Source organism: Pristiophorus japonicus, chromosome 1 (genome assembly GCF_044704955.1).
Source record: "Pristiophorus japonicus isolate sPriJap1 chromosome 1, sPriJap1.hap1, whole genome shotgun sequence".
Taxonomy (NCBI): Eukaryota; Metazoa; Chordata; class Chondrichthyes; family Pristiophoridae; genus Pristiophorus; species Pristiophorus japonicus.
In genome coordinates this window covers 120,495,451-120,521,664 of record NC_091977.1, presented here as the reverse complement: position 1 = coordinate 120,521,664, position 26,214 = coordinate 120,495,451, and the positions used below count along the sequence as shown (strand labels likewise).

General features: G+C 51.7%; 1 protein-coding gene across 1 annotated transcript in view; it reads left to right on the top strand.

Moving 5' to 3' along the window:
- The first annotated feature begins 624 nt into the window (after positions 1-624).
- LOC139237313 (proprotein convertase subtilisin/kexin type 5) overlaps positions 625-26,214 on the top strand; it is a 35,843-nt gene continuing 10,253 nt past the window's right edge. Inside the window, exons 1-3 of the mRNA XM_070866999.1 lie at positions 625-713; positions 1,930-2,130; positions 19,010-19,078. Of these exons, the coding sequence (XP_070723100.1) occupies positions 629-713; positions 1,930-2,130; positions 19,010-19,078 (355 nt within the window). The 5' untranslated portion in view covers positions 625-628. The remainder of the gene's footprint in view (positions 714-1,929; positions 2,131-19,009; positions 19,079-26,214) is intronic.

Sequence of the window (26,214 nt, the reverse complement as noted above, 5' to 3'; positions counted from 1 at the left end):
CCACACAGTCTTGAATGTGTTGGCAAAAGCTGATGTCAGGCTGCATCCTGGCCACAAGAGGCCCAGGTAAGATTTATTTTTCTTAAGATTCATTGTAGGCTTGAGGAGCAAGAGCAAGAGTGCTCCTCCTTGGTCAAAAAGGATACCTTTGGCTTCCCCTATCCCAGGCATCAGCCTCTTCCCCAGTCGCAGACTTTGCCACTTTCCCCCCCACCCCCCATTCCTAATACACTTTGCTGGGTCCTGTTTCTGTGGGTCCTTGGCAGCAGCCTGACTATCCACAAATTTTGACTCCCACCAGTCAGTATTGATGCCATTCCTACTAGCTTTGGGCAAGAGTCAGAATTAGAGCATGTAAATGCTTTGGCCCCCTCCGATTCGCACCCTGAGTTAAACTCAGGGCTCTAAAGTGCAGGTCTACCACCAAGAAATAGAACAATCTAGATATTTTCTCCTATAAATTATTCACCCCTCTGTAATTGGGGAGAATTACTCAATAACCATTAAAGTGTAAAATATAAATGCCCATCCTTTATGATTTTATGACAAATGACTCACCTTTCTTCTTGTCCTCAGGCTCTTTGATAATGGGCATTGTGTCATAAACTGCCCCACTGACAAGTTTGACATGAATGGCCAGTGTCACCAGTGTCATCACACCTGCAATGAATGTAGAGGGGGTGAACCGAATGACTGCACATCATGTAATAAAGGTAAGACCACAGTAATTGTAAAAATCAATCACAATGAGCCTCTTTCTTCACACATTTTAATGCATTGTATTATCAATGGCAAAAATACAATAAGCAGGTACTTTACTGAGTACACATTCTACTTTAGAGGAAAATATTAGCTGCGTACAACCACTAATGCTAAACTGAATCTTAATCTCACAAGTGATCCATGATGTTATTTCTATTGTTAACGTTCATCTGATCACAGTTTTATGCTTGCATAAATGAAAAGTACAAGCTTGAGTTGCAATGGTTAAAGTGGGTTCCAGAATGGCATTGGTTCTTAGTAAAAAGTGGTTTTATATTTTACAAAGTTGCTTTTGCTTAAAAATGGTGAAGCTGTTCCAGAACACTCCAGCCAAATCTAACCACTGCAAGCATGCACCAGCATTTCACATATGTGTAGGGATTCTTGAAGCTACCATTTACACCAGGGAATCACTACATGTCCCTTCCAGCCGAATAACTATGGGTCGAAGCGCAGACATTAACTTTGTAGATACAGCCATATGTGCCAATTCCTATTTTCTAGATCAGCAAAAATAAAACAAAATGGCCATTTTGGCTAATTGTGTCCGTGCCGGCCAACAAAGAACTATCCAGCCTAATCCCACTTTCCAGCTCTTGGTCTGTAGCCCTGTAGGTTATGGCACTTCAAGTACACATCCAAGTACTTTTTAAATGTGCTGAGGGTTTCTGCCTCTGCTATCCTTTCAGGCAGTGAGTTCCAGACCCCCACCAGCTTTTGGGTGAAGAAATTTCCCCTCAAATCTCCTCTAAACCTTCTACCAATTACTTTAAATCTGTATCCCTCTGCTAATGGAAATAAGTCCTTCCTATCCACTCTATCAAGACCCCTCATAATTTTAGACACCTCAATAAGGTCTCCTCTCAGCCTCCTCTGTTCCAAAGAAAACAAACCCAGCCTATTCAATCTTTCCTCATAGCTAACATTTTCCAGGCCAGACAACATCCTCATAAATCTTCTCTGTACCTTCTCTAGTGCAATCACATCTTTCCTGTAATGTGGTGACAAGAACTGCACGCAGTACTTTAGCTGTGGCCTAACTAGTGTTTTATACATTTCAAGCTGAGGCTCATATTACTAACATAGAATTTCCTGTCAGATTTTGTTACATAATTTAAAGCCAGTAATTGTATTTAATGCCAATTCACATTTCCCTTGTCTTCTCAGATAAATTTAAGAACAACCGTTACTTTTTCAAAGGAGAATGCAGAGAATATTGCCCCATATCTCACTACCCTGCAGCTGATAAAACCTGCAATCTGTGCTCCAGTAACTGTGATGTATGCACTAGTGACACACACTGTGTAAAGTGTTCCTCAGGCTTCTACCCTACCTCTAAAGGATGCGAGCAGTTAAAATGCAGAGAAGGTAAGAAATAAATAGATTCTTCATGCACTGCATGGGTTTAAAACTGAATCCTAAATGATACAATGAACAACTATATCAACTACAACTACTGAGACAGATTACATTATAGGAATTTATGACATTACATATACAATATGTAAATGAAATAGAACCTGAATATATCAACTGCTTCATGTTGGCACGAGGGGGAAAGGTAGGGATACCACAGCCAGAGCTCCTTGGATGATGAAAGTGATTGAGAGTAAGATGAAGCAAAAAAAGGGGCGAATGACAGATGTCAGGTTGAGAATATGAGTGAGACCCAGGCTGATTATAGAAAATTCAGAGGAGAAGTGAAAAAGGAAATAAGAGGGGCAAAGAGAGTATGAGATTAGATTGACAGCTAACATAAAAGGGAATCCAAAAGTCTTCTATAGATATATAAATAGTAAACGGGTAGTAAGAGGAGGGGTGGGGTTGATTAGGGACCAAAAAGGAGATCTATGCATAGAGACAGAGAGCATGGCTGAGGTATTAAATGCTTACTTTGCACCTGTCTTTACAAGGAAGAAGATGCTGCCAAAGCCGAAGTGAAAGAGGAGATAGTTGAGATACTGGATGGGATAAAAGTTGATAAAGAGGCGGTACAAGAAAGGCTGGCTGTACTTAAAGTAGATAAGTCACCAGGACCAGATGGGATGCATCCCAAGATGCTGAGGGAAGTAAAGGTGGTAATTGCGGAGGTACTGGCCATAATCTTTTAATCCTCCTTGGATAAGGGGCTGGTGCCAAAGGACTGGAGAATTGCAAATGTTATAGCCTTGTTCAAGAAAGAGTGTAAGGATAAACCCACAAACTACAGGCCAGTCAGGTTAACCTCAGTAGTGGGGAAGTTTCAGAAACGATAATCAGGAACAAAATTAACAGTCACTTGGACAAGTGTGGATTAATTAAGGAAAGCCATTGTTGTGTATCTGTAAAGCATGCACTCCCATGTTCTGCCACCAGGGAGCTCATCTCCTGAAGTCCCAAGGGATCCCAGCATCCCTTGGGAGCACTGTATATAAGCCGGCCCCTAAGGCCTGTTCCTCACTCTGGAGTGTCTTATTAAAGACTGAGGTCACTGTTACTTTAACCTCCCTGTGTGCAGTCTCATATGTGTTAGGAACACAATAACTGGTGACAAGAATACGAATCCAACGCAAAGATGCAGAAAACTGTGGGCATCCAAGAGAAGTTCTCGGAGGGTGAGGACTGGGGAGCCTATGTCGAATGGCTGGACCAGTACTTTGCAGCCAACAAGCTGAACGGAAAAGGAAGCGCTGCAAAAAGGAGAGCGGTCCTCCTCACAGTCTGCGGGGCACCGACCTAGAGGCCTCATGAAGAATCTTCTGGCTCCGGTGAAACCCACAGATAAGTCATATGATGAGCTGTGTACACTGGTTCAGGAGCATCTTAACTCGACGGAGAGCGTGCTGATGGTGAGGTATCGGTTCTACACGTGCCAGCAATCTGAAGGTCAGGAAGTGGCGAGCTACGTCGCCGAGCTAAGGCGACTTGCAGGTCAATGTGAGTTTAATGGCTACCTGGAGCAAATGCTGAGAGACTTTTTTGTACAGGGCATTGGTCACGAGACCATCCTACGAAAACTTTTGACTGAAGAGACACCGACCCTCAGTAAGGCCACTGCAATAGCACAGGCGTTTATGTCCACCAGTGATAACACCAAAGAAATCTCTCAGCCCACAAGTGCTAGCAATGTTCATAAATTAACTGGAACTGTGTTTGCGAGCAGAAATATACAGGGCAGAACCCACGAGTTTGCAACTGCCAGCAGGCCTCAGGTGACCCAGATGACTCAAGAGTCCCCAACAAAGGATGAATGCAAGGCAATTCACACCTTGTTGGCGTTGTGGAGGCTTCCATTCAGCCTATTCATACCGCTTCAAAGGGTATGTTTGCAAGAGCTGTGGAACAATGAGGCACCTCCAACGAGCTTGCAAACAAGCTGCAAGCTCTGCAAAACCTGCCTAACCACCATGTGGCAGAGAAAGATCGGTCCATGGTGGATCAAAGCAATTTTGAGCCTCAGAGAGAGGAGGCAGATGCTGAAGTACACAGGGTGCACACATTTTCGCTGAAATGTCCACCTATAATGCTAAATGTAAAATTGAATGGCTTACCCGTAGCCATGGAACTGGACACTGGCGCTAGCCAATCCATCATGAGTAAAAAGATGTTTGAGAGACTGTGGTGCAACAAGGCATTCAGACCAGCCCTGAGCCCCATCCACACGAAACTGAGAACGTACACCAAAGAGCTTATCAATGTCCTGGGCAACGCCATGGTCAAGGTCACCGACGGGTGCACGAACTGCCACTCTGGATTGTCCCGGGTGATGGCCCCACACTGCTAGGAAGGAGCTGGCTGGGCAAAATCCACTGGAACTGGGATGACATCCGAGCGCTATCACATGTCGATGAGGCCTCATGTACCCAGGTTCTTAACAAATTTCCTTCCCTTTTTGAGCCAGGCATGGAAACTTTTGCGGGGCGAGGGTGCGGATCCACTTGGTCCCAGAGACACGACCCATTCACCACAAGGCGCAAGCGGTACCTCACACGATGAGGGAGAGAGTGGAAATCGAGCTGGACAGGCTGCAACGCAAGGACATCATCTCCCCAGTGGAATTCAGTGAGTGGGCCAGCCTGATTGTTCCAGTACTCAAAAGTGATGGCACGGTCAGGATTTGCGGCGATTATAAAGTAACTATTAATGGTTTCTCGCTACAGGACCAATACCCACTACCTAAGGTAGATGACCTATTTGCGACGCTGGCAGGAGGCAAGAAGTTCACCAAGCTCGATCTGACTTCGGCCTACATGATGCAGGAGCTGGAGGAGTCTTCAAAGGGCCTCACCTGTATCAACACGCACAAGGGACCGTTCATCTACAACAGATGCCCGTTTGGAATTCAGTCGGTTGTAGTGATCTTCCAGAGAAACATGGAGAGCCTACTCAAGTCGGTACCACACACATTGGTCTTTCAGGACGACATATTGATCATGGGTCAGGACACCGCCGAGCACCTACAAAACCTGGAGGAGGTCCTCCAGCAACTGGATCACGTAGGGCTGCGACTGAAGAGGTCGAAATGCGTCGTCATGGCAACAGAAGTGGAGCTTTTGGGGAGAAAGATGCCTATTGAGTTTTACTGCTGCAGCCACTGAACCTCCTGTTGATAACTGACAAAATTCAGACATTCCATCAGATACAGGACATTCCACTCCAATATTAAATCTCTGCTTGGGATTGCTGTACTTCACCTCAAAAAATTAGATTGTTTGCATAGTCACATAGGACGGCTTTCGGGCCACAGATGCCAAGACAGAGGCTATCAGGAACGCGCCCAGGCCACAGAACGTCATGGAGCTGCGGTCGTTCCTGGGACTCCTCAACTATTTTGGTTACTTCCTACTGGGGTTATGCACCCTTTTAGAGTCCCTACATGTGTTATTGCGCAAAGGTGAGAACTGGGTATGGGAAAAAAAAAACAAGTAATTGCTTTTGAGGAAGCCAGAAACATTTTATGCTCCAACAAGCTGCTTGTATTGTATAACCCGTGTAAAAGACTCGTGCTAGCATGTGACGCGTCGTCATACGGAGTCGGGTGTGTATTACAACAAGCTAACGTTGCGGGGAAGTTGCAACCTGTCGCCTATGCTTCCAGGAGCTTATCTAAGGTCGAGAGGACCTACAGCATGATTGAGAAAGAGGCATTAGCGTGTGTGTTCGGGGTAAAGAAAATGCATCAGTACCTGTTTGGCCGCAAATTTGAGCTGGAAACCGATCACAAACCCCTCACATCCCTGTTCGCTGAAAACAAGGGGATAAATACTAATGCCTCAGCCCGCATACAAAGGTGGGCACTTGCGCTATCAGCGTATAACTATACCATCTGCCACAGGCCAGGCACCAAGAATTGTGCGGGTGCTCTCAGTCGGCTACCATTGCCCACCACGGGGGTGGAAATGGCGCAGCCTGCAAACTTGTTGATGGCGGCGCAGCCCGCAGACTTGTTGATGATCATGGAAGCGTTTCAAAATGATAAATCACCTGTCACTGCCCGCCAGATTAGGACTTGGACCAGCCAAGATCCTCTGCTGTCCCTAGTAGAAAACTGTTTACTGCATGGGAGCTGGGCCAGCATCCCCATTGAAATGCAAGAGCCAATCAAGCTGTTCCAGAGGCGAAAGGACGAGCTGTCCATTCAGGCAGACTGCCTGTTGTGGGGTAACCGCGTAGTGCTACCAAAAAAGGGCAGGGTGACGTTCATCTCGGATCTCCACAGCACACACCCGGGTCTAGTAATGATGAAAGCGATAGCCAGATCCCATGTGTGGTGGCCCGGTATCGATTCTGACTTAGAGTCCTGTGTACGGCAATACAGACATTTGTACCGAGGTGATCCACCAGGGAAAGAAATGCTCCCGACTGCCTCACCTTGTAAATAGTTTTCACTTTGACTTTGGGGGGGGAGTGATGTTGTGTATCTGTAAAGCATGCATTCCCATGTTCCGCCACCAGGGAGCTCATCCCCTGAAGTCTCAAGGGATCCCAGCATCCCTTGGGAGCACTGTATATAAGCCGGCCGTTAAGCACTGTTCCTCACTCTGGAGTGTCTCATTAAAGACTGAGGTCACTGTTACTTTAACCTCCCTGTGTGCAGTCTCATCTGTGTGGGGAACCCAATAGCCATCACAGTTTTGTTAAAGGCAAATCGTGTTTAACTAACTTGATTGAGTTTTTTGATGAGGTAACAGAGAGGGTTGATGAGGGCAATGTGGTTGATGTGGTGTACATGGACTTCCAAAAGGTGTTTGATAAAGTGCCACATAATAGGCTTGCCAGCAAAGTTGCAGCCCATGGAACAAAAAGATCAGTGGCAGCATGGATACAAAATTAGCTAAATGACAGGAAACAGAGTGTAATGGTGAATGTTGGTTTCCAAACTGGAGGAAGTTCCCCAGGGGTCAGCACTAGAACCACAGTTTTTCTTGATATCTATTAATGATTTGGACTTGGGTGTATAGGGCACAATTTCAAAATTTTAAGATGACACAAAATTTGGAAGCATAGTGAACAGTGAGGAGGATAGTGATAGACTTCAAGAGAACATAGACAGGCTGGTGGAATGGGTGGACACGAGGCAGATGAAATTTAACGCAGAAATGTACAAAATGATACAGTTTGGTAAGAAGAACAAGGAGGCAATATAAACTAAAGGGTACAATCGTAAAGAGAGTACATGAACAGCGAGACCTGAGGGTATATATACACAAATTGTTGAAGGTGGCCAAAATTCAGGGTCCCGATAAGGCCCGTTATTGTCGTTTTGCGACAGCCATGCGGCGGAATCAAGTGGCCACCATGTTGCAGTTGATTGGCCGCCATGACCCAAATTCACCATGGGATTTTTTGGCCTTCCCCACTTCCACTCAGCTGCTGCCGACTGCCGCAAGCACGTCTTTAAAACGTGCACTGCCGATCTCCCGCACCTCCAGCACACTCCGCCCCAAATTTGCCTGCAAAAATCTTTGTTGTGCCGCGCAGTGCCCCCGACAGCTTTTTCTGTTGGTGCACCTTGTTCTGGGCGTGTGCGGCACGGCGGCTGCCATGTTTTTATTTTTGCCGGCTGACTTCCTGATCGGCTGGCCAATTATTGCCCCGGGATGGGCCTGGCTGCCAACAAGCAGCCTGGCACCACCTCTTGGGTGCCAAACTGCTGGCCTGGCCAAAACCCTCCCTAGTGGCCCAGTGGCCGAACCTACAGAATTGCCGATTCTCTCCCTTTTAAGTGAGGGGAGAGATGTGGTGACGCACATGCGCAATGATGTCACCACCGCGCCGCTGCTGAGTGACAGCGGCGGAGACCCGATAGCACCCCAACTTCCGCCCCTCACCAGTACTTACTGCTGCACTTCCGCCCCCATTATGGCCGACTTCCGGTCCAATGCAAAAAAAAGTTCAAAGTGGTGTAAATCGATCGGGTGGCCGCCATCGCACCTGGCGGTAAAACCAGGTAAAAAATCGTGGGTGCACCAGCTTTCTGGCGTGACTGAATTTCGGCCTCATAGAGTACAAAAGCAAGGAAGTTATGATGAACCTTTATAAAACTCTGTTTTGGTCTCAACTAAAGAATTGTGTCCATTTCTGGGCACCACACTTTAGGAAGGATGTGAAGGCCTTAGCGAGGGTGCAGAAAAGATTTACAAGAATGGTTCCAGGGATAAGGGACTTCAGTTACGTGGATAGATTGGAAAAGCTGGATTTGTTGTCCTTGGAATAGAGAAGGAGGAGAGGACATTTGATGGAGGTGTTCAAAATCATGAGGGGTCTAGACAGAGTAGATAGAGAGAAAATGTTCCCATTGGCAGAAGGGTCAAGAACCAGATCACACAAATTTAAGGTGATTGGCAGAAGAACTTGAGGGAAATCTTTTTTACGCAGCGAGTGGTTAGGATCTGCAATGCACTGTCTGAAAGGGTGGTGGAGGCAGACTCAATTGTGGCTTTCAAAAGGGAATTGGGTAAGTGCCTGAAGGAAAAAGAAAATTGCAGGGCTACGGGAAAGGGCGGGAGAGTGGGACTAGCTGAAGTGCTCGCGCAGAGAGTTAGCATGGGCTCAATGGGCCGAATGGCCTCCTTCTGTGCTGTAACCATTCTATGATTCTATGAATTGAGCTCTCCCTCTCACCTCCAGCTGTATATTAAAATCAACTATTGTAATTATTAGCTGAAATGGATTTCTAATCTATTTTTTATGGGCTAGACAATAAAAATGAACAAAAAGTAGTTGGGATTTAAAAGCTGTCTTACAGGGAAGATTATATGTTTTCTGAGTTATAGCCATCTGTATGTGTTTGCATACCTTACATGTAAAGCTCCATTTAAAATTGTATGCACCCTGCATATTGCAAATGAATAAACCATTTAGGGGGACATGGCTCACTAAAATAAAATAAGATTAAATTTTTCTGAAAATAAACAAAATGAAGGGCAGATATAAAAGGTGGCTAGTCAGTCATCCTAGGATTTTCATCCTTAAAAGGCTCATTTCCGCCCCTGCTTGAGTCCATCTGCCACTGAAACCTTTATCCATGCTTTTGATACCTCCAGACTTGACTATTCCAATGCTCTCCTATCTGGCCTCTCATCTTCCACCCTCCATAAACTTGAGTTCATGCAAAACTCTGCTGCCCGTATTCTAACTCGCACCAAGTCTTATTCACCTTGTGCTCGCTGACTTACATTGGCTCCCAGTCCCCGAATGGCTCAATTTTAAAATTCTCATCATCGTGTTCAATTCCCTCCATGGCCTCGCCCCCTCCTATCTCAGTAACTTAATACAGACCTACAACCCTCTGAGATCTCTGCGTGCCTCCAATTCTGGCCTTGTGCTTCCCGATCTTCCTTTGCCCCACTATTTTCAGCCGTGCCTTAAGGTGTCTAGGCCTCAAACTGTGGAATTCCCTCCCTAAACCTCTTCACCTCTCTCCTCCTTTAAGACACTCCTTAAAACCTACTTTTTTGACTAGCTTTTGGTCACCTGTCTTAATGCCTTTTTCTTTGGCTTGGTGTCATTTTTTTTGTTTGATTACACTCCTCTGAAAAACCTTAGGATGTTTTACTATGTTAAAGGCACTATATAAATGCAAATTATTGTTGCTATATTTAAAATATTTTCTCAGAATAATTTAATGGCGATCATCTTGAAAAGGGTAACTCAAATCCAAATTAATCTAGGAAAAATAAATAGGAAATGTGGAAGATGCACAATAGGTTATATAATATTTGAAAGAGAAGCATTGGTTAACTTTTCAGGTGAGGCTCTTTAAACAATCAGAATTCATCAAATTATCAAAATTCCATAGCAGGGCTGGAGAAGGCCCTCTAATAGAACTAGAAAGAAGTAACTCATGGGGTGAAATGGTGAACATCGAGTTCTCTGGTTCAGACAGGAACAGACAAACATCCTTTCCCCCTTCGGATATCAAATCAATTGTTGCAGTGCAAGCTCATGCTGCAACAGCTTATTTGTTGGTCCAAGGGGTCTTCCTGTGCTCCTACTTTGTTGTGTGCCACGCTGGGGGTGGGAATTCCTGATCCTGTGATTCCATCATCACAACCTCATCAAATAGCCGAGATCCCTCTGCTCAATCCGACTACCACCCTGTCTACATCCTTTTCATCCCCAAGTCCGTGTGTGGTCCCTTTAAGTGGCTGCGTGGCCCATTCAAATTTTCATGCATGCGCGGTTTCTCCCATTTAAAAGCTGGCAAGCGGCCAGTGGGGCATTTCCAGACTGTTGCATGGCCACGCAGCCTAGGGGGAATATTAGACCATCACCGCCCACCTTATACATCACTCACTCTTCAACTCCCTATTAATCTAGTTTCCAGCCACCTACAGCAACAAGACTTCCCTTGTCAAAGTCAGCACTCCTGACTCCTTGATTGTTCTGTACAATTGCTTAGCCAAATGAAGTCCAAAATGTGCAAGTTCTTTCTTCACCTTAATATTGGCAAGACCAAAGTCATTGTATTTGGCTGCAACCTATAATTCCACACCTAAGCATTCAACTTCCTCCCTTTCTTTGGCAGCTTCCTCAGATTGAAACCAATGGAGCTTAAAGGAGCACTTTCGGCTGTAGTGCCTTCAGCCATTTTGGCCCAGAACTCAGGAACACTTTCTCTAAAGCCCTCTGCTTTGCTGCTTCTCTCCCTGCCTTCATCTTGTTTGGCCTTGAGCTGAGCTTCAAACCCACATCATTGCAGCACCAATACCATCTATTTCCACCTCTAACCATCAGCTGCCTCCACCCTTATCTCACTGCTGCAGCAACACTTGTCTGTGCCTTCGTCACTTTCAGACTATTAGCCCAATACGCTCCTTGCAGCTTTACAAAGTCTGCCCTTCACTGGTCAGGCCGCACTTAGTGTATTGTGCACAGTTCTAATCCCCATACTTTAAAAAGGACATAGAAGCACTGGAGAAAGTGCAAAAAAGACTTACGAGAATGGTTCCAGAACTGAGAGATCACAGCTATCAGGAAAGATTGAATAGGTTGGGGCTTTTTTCTTTAGAAAAGGTAAGACTTGGAGGTGACCTGATAGAGTTCTTTAAAATTATGGATGTGTTGGACAGTGTAGATATGGAGAGAATGTTTCCGCTTGTGGGAGAATTCAAAATTAGGGGCCAGAAATGCAAGATAGCTACTAATAAACCCAATAGGAAAATAAAAAGAAATGTATTTACTCAGGGAGTGGTTAGAATGTGGAACTCATTACCACAGGAAGTGGTTGAGGCAAATAGCTTAGATGCTTTCAAAAGGAAACTGGATGAGTACATGAGAGAAAAGAGAATAGAAAGATATGCTGAAAGGCTGAGATGAGATAGATAGAATAGGAGGAGACACATGTAGAATATAAATACCAGCACAGACTAGTTAGGCCGAATGGCCTTTTTCTGTGCTGTATATTCTATGTAATTCACAAATTCCAACTTATCCAAATCTGTTTCATTCCACACTTGCTCCCCTGTACACTGGGATATTTTATTACTGTTGAACAACCTCTCTCGCCCTGAAAAATTAATGTGGAGTCTCATTCCCTCAGAAGATAGTGTTTGAGATTTAAAACAAAAATTATGTTTTGTTTACTTTTTCTGCCTGCCTTTTTTAATCTCTCTCTATTAATCCCATCTGCATTTTTCAATCTTTATTTTGCTTTCTGTAATCAATTTAAATCTAATTTATATTTCCTGCTTTATATTTTCTGGTTTAGACTCTGTGTGGTTCAGTGGGGATTCTTCAATCTGATTGTTTGAAGAGCTACACTCTTTCTATTGTGTATAGAAGAACTCCATGAGGCTGAGTACTGTGAGCTAAACTTAGTGTGACCTTAGTCTTCTTTATTACAACTGCAGTGTGCCTAAACAACATGGCAGCCAACCTTTTATACTGGCCCTGCACGTGTGTGCAGGTGACCATTAGGACTCCAACAGTCGTGCCCTCTGGTGACAAATATTACATAGTTACATACATAACATCACTCCCCCCCCCCCCCCCCCCCCCCCCCAAAGTCTTCGGTACAAGTTATTTACAAGTTGAGGCGATCCGGAGCCCTTCACTCCCTGGTCGATCGTCTAAGTTTAAACCCTGGTGTGTGTGAGTTGGCCGGACCATTGCTGCACTGCACCACGGCTGGTCTGACCGGACTGTCAGGATCGGTGGGTTCATCCTCGTGATTGACAGTGAGGTCGATTGCTGGTTGGGTGTGTGTTGGTGGATCGTCGATGGTGATGTCCTCTTCAAGTCATTCCTGGTTGTCAGTAAATGCAATTTGATCTGATCTAAATGCTTTCTGCACGTTTGGCCATTTAACAGTTTGATTATAAACACCTCATTCCCTTCCTTGGCCAAAACAGTGTCAGCAACCCACTTGGGACCATGACCATAATTCAGGACAAACACAGGGTCGTTAACATCAACGTCACGTGAAACAACCGCGCGATCGTGGTACATGTTCTGCCGGTGTCACCGGGTTTCCACGTAATCATTAAGATCCGTGTAGATTAGGGAGAGCCTGGTTTTGAGGTCTCTCTTCATTCACAATTCTGCCGGGGAACCTCGGTGAGCGAGTGGGGTTGTGTCCGGTAACTGAGCAGAATGCGAGACAAGCGGGTCTGCAGGGAGCCGTCTGTCATGCATTTCATGCTCTGCTTGATTGTTTGGACTGCCCACTCTGCTTGACCGTTAGATGCGGGCTTAAACGGAGCAGACTGATATGCTTGATGCCATTGTGGGTCATAAACTCGTTGAATTCCGAGCTGGTGAAACACGGTCCATTGTCGCTGACAAGGACATCAGGCAAGCCATGGGTGGCGAACATGGCCTGGAGGCTTTCAATAGTGGCTGTGGATGTGCTGGATGACATGATTATGCTTTAATCCATTTGGAGTAAGCATCCACAACTACTAAAAACATCTTTCCTAGAAAGGGGCCGGCAAAATCTACGTGGATCCTGGACCACGGTTTGGAAGGCCATGACCACAGACTCAGTGGAGCCTCCCTTGGTGCAAGCAAGCAAGTGTTGCACTGATGCACGCATGACTCCAAGTCCGAGTTAATGCCGGGCCACCAAACATGCGACCAGGCAATTGCCTTCATCATGACAATGCCTGGATGGGTACTGTGTAGGTCGCATATAAACATTTACCTGCCTTTTTTTGGCAAAACCATGTGATAACCCCATAAGAGACAATCCGACTGGATGAACATTTAATCTTTGCGTCGGTGAAACGGCTTAATTTCATCTTGCATTTCTCCGGGAATGGCCGACCAGTTCCCATTTACGACGCAACTCTTTACTAATGATAGCACAGGATCCTGGCTGGTCCAGGTCCTGACCTGGTGAGCTGTGACAGATGACCCCTCGCTCTCAAAAGCATCCATGACCAGTAGCAAGTCTGCGGGTTGCGCCATTTCAACACTAGTGGTGGGTAATGGTAGCCGGCTGAGAGCATCGGCACAGTTTTCAGTGCCTGGTCTGTGGCGGATAACATAGTCATAAGCGGATAATGTTAGTGCCCATCTTTGGATGTGGGACGAAGCATTGGTGTTTATACCTTTGCTCTCTGAAAACAGCGAAATGAGCGGCTTGTGGTCAGTTTCAAGCTCAAACCGAAGTCCAAATAGGTATTGGTGCATTTTCTTAACCCCATTTACACATGCTAACGCCTCTTTCTCGACCATACTATAGGCTCTCTCAGCCTTAGACAGACTTCTAGATGCAAATGCAACCGGTTGGAGATTGCCCGATACATTGGCTTGCTGTAACACACAGCCGATCCCGTACGATGAGGCCTCACAAGCTAGCACTAAAGGTTTACATGGGTCATAGCGTACAAGTAACTTATTTGAACATAGCAGGTTCCTGGCCTTCTCAAAGGCTGTGTCTTGAGATTTGACCCAAACCCAGTCGGCACCCTTACGTAGCAACATGTGCAAAGGCTCTAACAACGTGCTCAACCCGGGTAGAAAGTTACCGAAATAGTTGAGGAGTCCCAGGAACGAGCACAGCTCTGTCACATTCTGTGGTCTGGGTGCATTCTTGATGGCCTCTGTCTTTGAGTCCGTGGGCCTGATGCCATCTGCTGCAATCTATCTCTCCAAAAATTCAACTTCTGGCGGCAGGAAAACACATTTGGAGCATTTCAGCCTCAGTCCCACTCTGTCTAGGCGACTTAGAACCTCTTCCAGGTTGTGTAGATGTTCGATGGTGTCATGACCAGTGATCAGGATGTTGTCTTAAAACACAACAGTGCGTGGAACAGATTTCAGCAAACTCCATGTTTCTCTGGAAAATGGCTGCAGCCGAGCGAATCCCGAAAGGGCACCTGTGATATATAAACAGCCCTTTGTGTGTGTTGATGCACGTCAGTCTTTTCGAAGATTCAGCCAGTTCCTTTGTCATGTAGGCGGAGGTTAGGTCCAACTTGGTGAACGACTTCCCCCCTGCTAATATTGCGAACAGGTCATCCGCCTTGGGCAGCGGGTACTGGTCCTGGAGTGAGACTTGGTTAATCGTTACCTTGTAGTCTCCACAGATTCTGACTGTTCCATCGCTTTTCAACACCGGAACAATTGGACTGGCCCACTCGTTGAACTCGACTGGTGATGTGATTCCTTTGCATTGGAGTCTGACCAGTTCGATCTCGACTTTTTCCCTCATCATGTACGGAACTGCCGGAGCCTTGTGATGGACGAGCCGTGCATCGGGGCCTAGATGGATCTATACCTTGACGCCTGTGAAGTTGCCGATGCCTGGTTCGCATAGCGAGGGAAACTTGCTCAGCACTTGAGCACACGAGGCATCATCCACTGAAGATAGTGCTTTGATGTCGTTCCAATTCCATCTAATCTTTTCTAGCCAGCTTCTGCCGAACAGCATTGGGCCATTGCCTGGCACAATCACAATAATAGGTCATGCACAGCTCCATCATACAATACCTTCACTGCCGCACTTCCAATGACTGGTATGAGCTCTTTGGTGTAGGTACACAGCTTTGCATTAATCGGGCTCAGTTTGAGCCTTGGTGCTTTATTTCCCCACAGTTTCTCAAAAGCCTTCTGGCTCATTATTGATTGACTCGAACCCGTGTCCAACTTTATGGATACTGGAACTCCATTTAATTTGACTTTTAGCGTTATAGGAGGGCTCTTGGTGGTGAAAGCATGTACCCCATACTCTTCTTCCTTGGATTGAGTTGCCTGTGCTGCGTGAAGCATGCTGGATCGATCATCCTCTGCCACATGGTATGTCGCAGCACGTTTGCACATTCGCTGCAAGGTGCCCCCTCGTTGCGCAGTCTTTGCACACGTTGTGCTTGAATCGACATTGAGGGGCCCGATGATTACCCCCACAGGGGCTAATGGGGCTAATGGATTCACATTCACCCCCGATGACGGACTCTGAGTCATCACAGATCTTGCAGCCACAGACATATAGGCCCTGCCATATGCATTTTGGCCTGCTAGCGACGTCATTTTATGTACAGTACTTGCCGGTGAGCTTCGATGTTGAGAAGATATCTGTATGGTGTTATCGTCCGTGGCCATGCATGCCTGGGCGATCGCGATGGCCCTGCTCAGGTCTCGGGTTTTGGCAGCCAGCAGCTTTCGAAGAATGACCTCGTGGCTGATGCTCAGCACGAAAAAGTCCCACAGCATTTGTCCCAACGCAGCTCCAAAATCGCAAGGTCCCGCGAGGCGTCTCAGGTTGGTGACATAATCCACCACATCCTGGCCCCCGGAGCGATGGTGTGTGTAAAAACGATATCTGGCCATAAGGATACTCTCCTTCGGCTTGGGTGGTCCCGAACTAGCATGCACAACTCTGTATATTCCTTTTCCGTTGGTATTGTCAGTGCGAGCAGATTCTTGATGAGGCCGTATATTTTAGGCCCACAGACAGTGAGGAGAACCGTCCTGCACTTGGCCATGATAGTGTCTCCTTCCAGCTCGTTGGCCATGAAGTACTGGTCAAGACGCTCGACGAAGGCTTCCCAATAATCACCCTCTATGAATCTCTTTAATATTCCAATGGCAGCCATGGTTGCGTGAAGGTTTATATTCGGTTACTCGTCGGCAATTGTGTGTAGAAGAATTCCACGAGGCTGAGTATTGTGAGCTAAACTTAGTGTGACCTTAATCTTCTTTATTACAACTCCAGAGTGCCTAAACAACATGGCAGCCAACCTTTTATACTGGCCCTGTACGTGTGTGCAGGTGACCATTAGGACTCCAATAATCGCGCCCTCTGGTGGCAAGTATTACATAGTAACATACATAACACTTTCTTGTGCTGCTCACAGACATCACAGATGACCTGTAGAGGATGCCGTGCTGGATTAGATACCAGATTAGAGCTAGTCTCTGCTCTAAAACCCGCAAAAACTATGTGGGCAGCTGTCAGTGAAGTGATTGCAAAATCTGGGCCATTAATTTAAATGGGGACAGGGCAGGTGCTATGCTAGGGCTCACTTTTTGCCATTGGCACAAACTTGGAGATTTTCTGTGTCATAGAAACATAGAAAATAGGTGCAGAAGTAGGCCATTCGGCCCTTTGAGGCTGCACCATCATTCAATATGATCATGGCTGATCATTTTTGCATCTTCAGTACCCCATTCCTGCTTTCTCTCCATACCCCTTGATCCCTTTAGCCGTAAGGGCCACATCTAACTCTCTTTTGAATATATCTAACTAACTGGTCTCAACAACTTTCTGGGTAGAGAATTCCACAGGTTCACAATTCTCTAAGTGAAGAAGTTTCTCCTCATCTCGGTCCTAACTGGCTTATCCCTTATCCTTAGACTGTGACCCCTGGTTCTAGATTTCCCCAACATCGGGAACATTCTTCCTGCATCTAACCTGTCCAATCCCATCAGAATTTTATATGTTTTTATGAGATCCCCTCTCATTCTTCTAAATTCCAGTGAATATAAGCCTAGTCGATCCAGTCTTTCTTCATATGTCAGTCCTGCCATCCCGGGAATCAGTCTGGTGAACCTTCGCTGCCCTCCCTCAATAATAAGAATGTCCTTCCTCAGATTAGGAGATCAAAACTGTATACAATATTCAAGGTGTGGCCTCACCAAAGCCCTGTACAATTGCAGTAAGACCTCCCTGCTCCTATACTCAAATCCTCTCGCTATGAAGGCCAACATGCCATTTGCTTTCTTTACTGCCTGCTGCACCTATATGCCAACCTTCAATGATTGATGCACCATGACACCCAGGTCTCGTTGCACCTCTCCCTTTACCAATCTGTCACCATTCAGGTAATATTCTGCCTTCCAGTTTTTGCCACCAAAATGGATAACCTGAGACTATGTAAGATGATCATTGCTCATATTAAAGCTTCTTTCCAACAAAATAATGTAAATGTAACCATGTGTAAAACTGTTACAGTTAGAGGCACTGGATTAGTAATTATGTAGATGCCATACATAACAATACTAAACTGTGCTAGTAATTCACAATATTTCAACGGACACAGTCACTTTTTCATAATTTTAGTTTGCATTGTCAGTGATTAATTTAACTTTATTGATGAGAGTTGCCACTTGTCCAATTTTTGAGTGGGTTTTCTAGAAATTTAGAAAAAGCATAAACCAAACATGAGGCGGCAAAAATTCAGGCATGCCAGAAAGCTGGCGTAACAATGATTTTTTTACCTGGTTTTACCACTGAGAGCGATGAGGCGGCCTTCCGATCAATTTTCTGGACTTTGACATTTTTTTAACTGTGCGTGTGCATCACCACATGTTCTCCCCTCTGTTAAAGGGGAGAGAATTGGGGATTTTTTAGCTTTGGCCACTGGGCCATCAGGGAGGGTTTCAGCCGGGCCACCAGCCTTTAACCCAAGAGGGGTGCCAGGCTGCCTGTTGGTGGCCCGGCCGAACGCGGGGCAATAATTGGCTGGCCGATCAGGAAGTCGGCCGGCAAAAATAAAAACATGGCAGCCATAGCAGTGCGCCCTCCTCTTGAAGGGCCGCTGCACTGCCTAGCCACACACACACAGGATAAGGTGCACCGACAGAAAAAGCTGTCAGGGCACCGTGCGGCAGATCGGCGATTTTTCATGGTGAATTTGGGTCGGAGTGTTCTGGAAGAGCGGCAGATCAGCAGTGTGCGAATAGATGACACTCTTGCAGCGGTTGGCAGCAGCGGGATGGAAGTGGGGGCAGGCCGAAAAGTCCCCGAGCTGAATTTGGGTCGAGGCAGTCCATCGACTGCAACGGGGCGGCCATTCGATTCTGCCGCATGGCTGCTGCAAAACGGCAGTAACCAGCCTTATTCGGACCCTGAATTTCGACCCCGATAATTCTGGGTTTTAAAATGAGTACCTTGTTTTCATTCCACTTAATTCTGTGATTTATAATGTGCACACATTCATTACTGAGGTTTTTTCAATGAATTTTAATCAGCAATTAAGAAAACCAGAATTGAAACTATAATTCCATTCCTTGCCCAAGTTTAATTTAATTCCACCCCCTGCCTTAGCTCTGTCCTGCCTACATTGAGATTAATCCCAGCCCTTGCCCCAGCCCTCTTCTGCCTACCTTCAGTTTTGGACTGCAATTGATGGAACTTTGGATTTGATGTCTGCAAAGCTGTACAGACAGTCGACCTAAAGGTAACATAGAAAGTGGCATGATTTATCTGATGGAGCTCCTACATTTTTTTTTATTGCTAACAATCAGGTAAATCTAATTTGTGTTACGAGTTATACCTCACATTTATATTAGCAATAAAACCTGTATTTGCAATCCACAGGTGAAATTGCAGATCCTGACTATGAACAATGTGTGATGTGTGCAGAAGGATGTGAGAAATGTACATTAGGTAAGCTGTTACATAGAATCATATAGGAATTACTACATGGAAACAGGCCATTTGGCCCAACCAGTCCATGTTGGTGTTTGTCCTCCGGACGCGTTTATTTGTACTGCCAAAATGGCAAACATGCTCCACCCTTTGTTTCTGATTGGTCCCCTTGGAGGATAAACCACTCCCTGAAGTTTCATAGGAATGTGTAACTGGAACCACCCATCCTAAGGTCTCAGTGACTTAGCAAATTGTAACTCGATCCACTTTGACTTCCTGAAGCGACAGAGGACAGAGCTCCCCAGAAGACATCAAGGGTCAGCCGAAGTGCCTTACCCCAGTCCAAGTACATCCCTCCCCCAGCCAAAGTGCCTTACTCCAGTCTAAGTGCATGCCTCCCCCAGCCGAAGTGCCTTACCCCAGTCCAAGTGCATGCCTCCCCCAACCGAAGTGCCTTACTCCAGTCCAAGTGCATCCATCCCCCAATTGAAGTGCCTTACCCCAGTGCAAGTGCATCCTTTCACCCCCACCCCTGCCCTCCCCCCCCACAGATGGGGCATTGTGTACAGACTGTTAACAGGTTTATTGGTAAGAAGTGAATAGTGACAGTGTTGTGACTTGTGGATATCATCCACTCCAACGATATCCCTTGTAGGGGGTTGGAAGAACATGATCCATCTTCCCTGAGTTCTCTTTCTCCCCACACCCGCCCCCCCTCCCCCAGTCTCTCTCTCTCTCTCTCTTCCCCCAGCCTCTCTCTCTCTCTTCCCCCAGCCTCTCTCTCTCTCTCTCTCTCTCTTCCCCCAGCCTCTCTCTCTCTCTCTCTTCCCCCAGCCTCTCTCTCTCTCTATCTCTTCCCCCAGCCTCTCTCTCTCTCTATCTCTTCCCCCAGCCTCTCTCTCTCTCTATCTCTTCCCCCAGCCTCTCTCTCTCTCTATCTCTTCCCCCAGCCTCTCTCTCTCTCTCTCTCTCTTCCCCCAGCCTCTCTCTCTCTCTCTCTCTCTTCCCCCAGCCTCTCTCTCTCTCTCTCTCTTCCCCCAGCCTCTCTCTCTCTCTTCCCCCAGCCTCTCTCTCTCTCTTCCCCCAGCCTCTCTCTCTCTCTTCCCCCAGCCTCTCTCTCTCTCTTCCCCCAGCCTCTCTCTCTCTCTTCCCCCAGCCTCTCTCTCTCTCTTCCCCAGCCTCTCTCTCTCTCTTCCCCCAGCCTCTCTCTCTCTCTTCCCCCAGCCTCTCTCTCTCTCTTCCCCCAGCCTCTCTCTCTCTCTTCCCCAAGCCTCTCTCTCTTCCCCCAGCCTCTCTCTCTCTCCCCCCAGCCTCTCTCTCTCTCCCTCCCCCCAGCCCCTCTCTCTCTCTCCCTCCCCCCCAGCCTCTCTCTTTCCCTCTCCCTCAGCCTCTCTCCCCCCCCCCCCAGCCCCTCTCTCTTCCCCCCCCCCAGCCCCTCTCCCTTCCCCCCCTCCCAGACCATCTCTCGACCCCCCCCCCCAGACCCTCTCTCTTCCCCCCCCAGACCCTCTCTCTTCCCCCCCCAGACCCTCTCTCTTCCCCCCCCCAGACCCTCTCTCTTCCCCCCCCCCAGACCCTCTCTCTTCCCCCCCCCAGACCCTCTCACTTCCCCCCACCAGACCCTCTCACTTCCCCCCACCAGACCCTCTCACTTCCCCCCCCAGACCCTCTCTCTTCCCCCCCAGCCCCTCTCTCTTCCCCCCCCAGCCCCTCTCTCTCCCCCCCCAGCCCCTCTCTCTTCCCCCCCCAGCCCCTCTCTCTTCCCCCCCCCCAGCCCCTCACTCTTCCCCCCCCAGCCCCTCTCTCTTCCCCCCCCAGCCCCTCTCTCTTCCCCCCCCAGCCCCTCTCTCTCTTCCCCCCCCAGCCCCTCTCTCTTCCCCCCCCCCAGCCCCTCTCTCTTCCCCCCCCCCAGCCCCTCTCTCTTCCCCCCCCAGCCCCTCTCTCTCTTCCTCCCCCCCCTCTCTCTTCCTCCCCCCCAGCCCCTCTCTCTCTCTTCCTTCCCCCCCCAGCCCCTCTCTCTCTCTTCCTCCCCCCCCCAGCCCCTCTCTCTCTTCCTCCCCCCCCCCTCCAGCCCCTCTCTCTCTTCCTCCTCCCCCCCCAGCCCCTCTCTCTCTTCCTCCCCCCCCAGCCCCTCTCTCTCTTCCTCCCCCCCCCAGCCCCTCTCTCTCTTCCTCCCCCCCCACAGCCCCTCTCTCTATTCCTTCCCCCCCCCAGCCCCTCTCTCTCTTCCTCCTCCCCCCCAGCCCCTCTCTCTTCCCCCCCCAGCCCCTCTCTCTTCCCCCCCCAGCCCCTCTCTCTTCCCCCCCCCAGCCCCTCTCTCTCTTCCCCCCCAGCCACTCTCTCTTCCCCCCCCCCAGCCCCTCTCTCTTCCCCCCCTCCAGCCCCTCTCTCTTCCCCCCCCAGCCCCTCTCTCTTCCCCCCCCAGCCCCTCTCTCTCTTCCTCCCCCCCCTCTCTCTTCCTCCCCCCCAGCCCCTCTCTCTCTCTTCCTTCCCCCCCCCAGCCCCTCTCTCTCTCTTCCTCCCCCCCCCAGCCCCTCTCTCTCTTCCTCCCCCCCAGCCCCTCTCTCTCTTCCTCCCCCCCCCCCCAGCCCCTCTCTCTCTTCCTCCCCCCCCCCAGCCCCTCTCTCTCTTCCTCCCCCCCCCCCTCCAGCCCCTCTCTCTCTTCCTCCTCCCCCCCCCAGCCCCTCTCTCTCTTCCTCCCCCCCCAGCCCCTCTCTCTCTTCCTCCCCCCCCCAGCCCCTCTCTCTCTTCCTCCCCCCCCACAGCCCCTCTCTCTATTCCTTCCCCCCCCCAGCCCCTCTCTCTCTTCCTCCTCCCCCCCAGCCCCTCTCTCTTCCTCCCCCCCCCAGCCCCTCTCTCTTCCTCCCCCCCCCAGCCCCTCTCTCTTCCTCCCCCCCCCCAGCCCCTCTCTCTTCCTCCCCCCCCCAGCCCCTCTCTCTTCCTCCCCCCCCCCAGCCCCTCTCTCTTCCTCCCCCCCCCAGCCCCTCTCTCTTCCTCCCCCCCCCAGCCCCTCTCTCTTCCTCCCCCCCCAGCCCCTCTCTCTTCCTCCTCCCCCCCCCCAGCCCCTCTCTCTTCCTCCCCCCCCAGCCCCTCTCTCTTCCCCCCCCCCCCAGCCCCTCTCTCTTCCCCCCCCCAGCCCCTCTCTCTTCCCCCCCCCAGCCCCTCTCTCTTCCCCCCCCCCAGCCCCTCTCTCTTCCCCCCCCCAGCCCCTCTCTCTTCCCCCAGCCTCTCTCTCTCTCTTCCCCCAGCCTCTCTCTCTCTCTCTCTCTCTTCCCCCAGCCTCTCTCTCTCTCTCTCTCTTCCCCCAGCCTCTCTCTCTCTCTTCCCCCAGCCTCTCTCTCTCTCTTCCCCCAGCCTCTCTCTCTCTCTTCCCCCAGCCTCTCTCTCTCTCTTCCCCCAGCCTCTCTCTCTCTCTTCCCCCAGCCTCTCTCTCTCTCTTCCCCAGCCTCTCTCTCTCTCTTCCCCCAGCCTCTCTCTCTCTCTTCCCCCAGCCTCTCTCTCTCTCTTCCCCCAGCCTCTCTCTCTCTCTTCCCCAAGCCTCTCTCTCTTCCCCCAGCCTCTCTCTCTCTCCCCCCAGCCTCTCTCTCTCTCCCTCCCCCCAGCCCCTCTCTCTCTCTCCCTCCCCCCCAGCCTCTCTCTTTCCCTCTCCCTCAGCCTCTCTCCCCCCCCCCCAGCCCCTCTCTCTTCCCCCCCCCCAGCCCCTCTCCCTTCCCCCCTCCCAGACCATCTCTCGACCCCCCCCCCCAGACCCTCTCTCTTCCCCCCCCAGACCCTCTCTCTTCCCCCCCCAGACCCTCTCTCTTCCCCCCCCCAGACCCTCTCTCTTCCCCCCCCCAGACCCTCTCTCTTCCCCCCCCCAGACCCTCTCACTTCCCCCCACCAGACCCTCTCACTTCCCCCCACCAGACCCTCTCACTTCCCCCCCAGACCCTCTCTCTTCCCCCCCAGCCCCTCTCTCTTCCCCCCCCAGCCCCTCTCTCTCCCCCCCCAGCCCCTCTCTCTTCCCCCCCCAGCCCCTCTCTCTTCCCCCCCCCCCAGCCCCTCACTCTTCCCCCCCAGCCCCTCTCTCTTCCCCCCCAGCCCCTCTCTCTTCCCCCCCCAGCCCCTCTCTCTCTTCCCCCCCCAGCCCCTCTCTCTTCCCCCCCCCCAGCCCCTCTCTCCCTCCCCCCCCCAGCCCCTCTCTCTTCCCCCCCCAGCCCCTCTCTCTCTTCCTCCCCCCCCTCTCTCTTCCTCCCCCCCAGCCCCTCTCTCTCTCTTCCTTCCCCCCCCAGCCCCTCTCTCTCTCTTCCTCCCCCCCCAGCCCCTCTCTCTCTTCCTCCCCCCCCCCTCCAGCCCCTCTCTCTCTTCCTCCTCCCCCCCAGCCCCTCTCTCTCTTCCTCCCCCCCCAGCCCCTCTCTCTCTTCCTCCCCCCCCCAGCCCCTCTCTCTCTTCCTCCCCCCCCACAGCCCCTCTCTCTATTCCTTCCCCCCCCCAGCCCCTCTCTCTCTTCCTCCTCCCCCCCAGCCCCTCTCTCTTCCCCCCAGCCCCTCTCTCTTCCCCCCCCAGCCCCTCTCTCTTCCCCCCCCAGCCCCTCTCTCTCTTCCCCCCCCAGCCACTCTCTCTTCCCCCCCCCCAGCCCCTCTCTCTTCCCCCCCTCCAGCCCCTCTCTCTTCCCCCCCCAGCCCCTCTCTCTTCCCCCCCAGCCCCTCTCTCTCTTCCTCCCCCCCCCTCTCTCTTCCTCCCCCCCAGCCCCTCTCTCTCTCTTCCTTCCCCCCCCCAGCCCCTCTCTCTCTCTTCCTCCCCCCCCAGCCCTCTCTCTCTTCCTCCCCCCCAGCCCCTCTCTCTCTTCCTCCCCCCCCCCCAGCCCCTCTCTCTCTTCCTCCCCCCCCCAGCCCCTCTCTCTCTTCCTCCCCCCCCCCCCTCCAGCCCCTCTCTCTCTTCCTCCTCCCCCCCCCAGCCCCTCTCTCTCTTCCTCCCCCCCCAGCCCCTCTCTCTCTTCCTCCCCCCCCCAGCCCCTCTCTCTCTTCCTCCCCCCCCACAGCCCCTCTCTCTATTCCTTCCCCCCCCCAGCCCCTCTCTCTCTTCCTCCTCCCCCCCAGCCCCTCTCTCTTCCTCCCCCCCCCAGCCCCTCTCTCTTCCTCCCCCCCCAGCCCCTCTCTCTTCCTCCCCCCCCCCAGCCCCTCTCTCTTCCTCCCCCCCCAGCCCCTCTCTCTTCCTCCCCCCCCCCAGCCCCTCTCTCCTTCCTCCCCCCCCCCAGCCCCTCTCTCTTCCTCCCCCCCCAGCCCCTCTCTCTTCCTCCTCCCCCCCCCCAGCCCCTCTCTCTTCCTCCCCCCCCCAGCCCCTCTCTCTTCCCCCCCCCCCAGCCCTCTCTCTTCCCCCCCCCAGCCCCTCTCTCTTCCCCCCCAGCCCCTCTCTCTTCCCCCCCCCCAGCCCCTCTCTCTTCCCCCCCCCCAGCCCCTCTCTCTTCCCCCAGCCTCTCTCTCTCTCTTCCCCCAGCCTCTCTCTCTCTCTCTCCCACCAATCTCCCTCTCTCTTCCCCCAATCTCCCTCTCTCTTCCCCCAATCTCCCACTCTCCTCCCACAGCCTCTCTCTCTCTCTCCCCCCCCCAGGCTCTCTGTCTCTCTCTCTCTCCCCGCAGCCTCTCTCTCTCTCTTCCCTCAGCCTCTCTCTCTCTCTCCTCCCTCCACCCCCCAGCCTCTCTCTCTCCCCAGCCTCTCTCTCTCCCCAGCCTCTCTCTCTCCCCAGCCTCTCTCTCTCCCCAGCCTCCCAGCCTCTCTCTCGCTCTCTCTCTCCCAGCCTCTCTCTCTCTTCCCCCAGCCTCTCTCCCCCCCCCGCCTACCTCTCCCCCCCCCCCCCCGCCTACCTCTCTCCCCACCCCTCCCCCCGCCTACCTCTCTCCCCACCCCCCCCCCCGCCGACCTCTCCCCCCCCCCCGCCGACCTCTCCTCCCCCCCCGCCTACCTCTCCCCCCCCCGCCTACCTCTTCCCCCCCCCCCGCCTACCTCTCCCCCCCCGCCTACCTCTCCCCCCCCCTGCCTACCTCTCCCCCCCCCCCCCGCGCCTACCTCTCCCCTCCCCCCACCTCTCCCCTCCCCCCCCACCTACCTCTCCCCCCCCGCCTCTCTCTCCCTCCCCCCTCCGCCTCTCTCTCCCTCCCCCCAGCCTCTCTCTCCCTCCCCCCCAGCCTCTCTCTCCCTCCCCCCCAGCCTCTCTCTCCCTCCCCCCCAGCCTCTCTCTCCCTCCCCCCCAGCCTCTCTCTCTCTCCCCCCAGCCTCTCTCTCCCTCCCCCCCAGCCTCTCTCTCCCTCCCCCCCAGCCTCTCTCTCCCTCCCCCCCAGCCTCTCTCTCCCTCCCCCCCAGCCTCTCTCTCGCTCCCCCCAGCCTCTCTCTCCCTCCCCCCCAGCCTCTCTCTCCCTCCCCCAGCCTCTCTCTCCCTCCCCCCAGCCACTCTCTCCCTCCCCCCCAGCCTTTCTCTCCCCTCCCCCCCAGCCTCTCTCTCTCTTCCCCCCCAGCCTCTCTCTCTCTTCCCTCCCACCCCCCGCCTCTCTCTTCTTCCCTCCCTCCCCCCGCCTCTCTCTTCTTCCCTCCCTCCCCCCGCCTCTCTCTCTCTTCCCTCCCTCCCCCCGCCTCTCTCTCTCTTCCCTCCCTCCCCACGCCTCTCTCTCTCTTCTCTCCCTCCCCCCCGCCTCTCTCTCCCCCGCCCCTCTCTCCCCCGCCCCTCTCTCTCTCCCCCGCCTCTCTCCCCGCCCCTCTCTCTCTCCCCCCCCGCCTCTCTCTCTCTCCCCCCCCGCCTCTCTCTCCCCCCCCCCCGCCTCTCTCTCCCCCCCCCCGCCTCTCTCTCCGCCCCCCGTCTCTCTCTCTCCCCCCCCTGTCTCTCTCTCTCCTTCCCCCCCGCCTCTTTCTCTCCACCCCCGCCTCTCTCTCTCCCCCCCCTCTCTCTCTCCCCCCCCGCCTCTCTCTCCCTCTCCCCCCCAGCCTCTCTCTCTCTCTCTCTCCCCCCCCAGCCTCTCTCTCTCTCTTCCCCCCCCCAGCCTCTCTCTCTCTCTCTCCCCCCCCACCTCTCTCTCTCTCTCCCCCCCCTCTCTCTCTCTCTCTCTCTCCCCCGCCTCTCTCTCTCTCTCTCTCTCTCTCTCTCCCCCGCCTCTCTCTCACTCTCTCTCTCCCCCCGGCCTCTC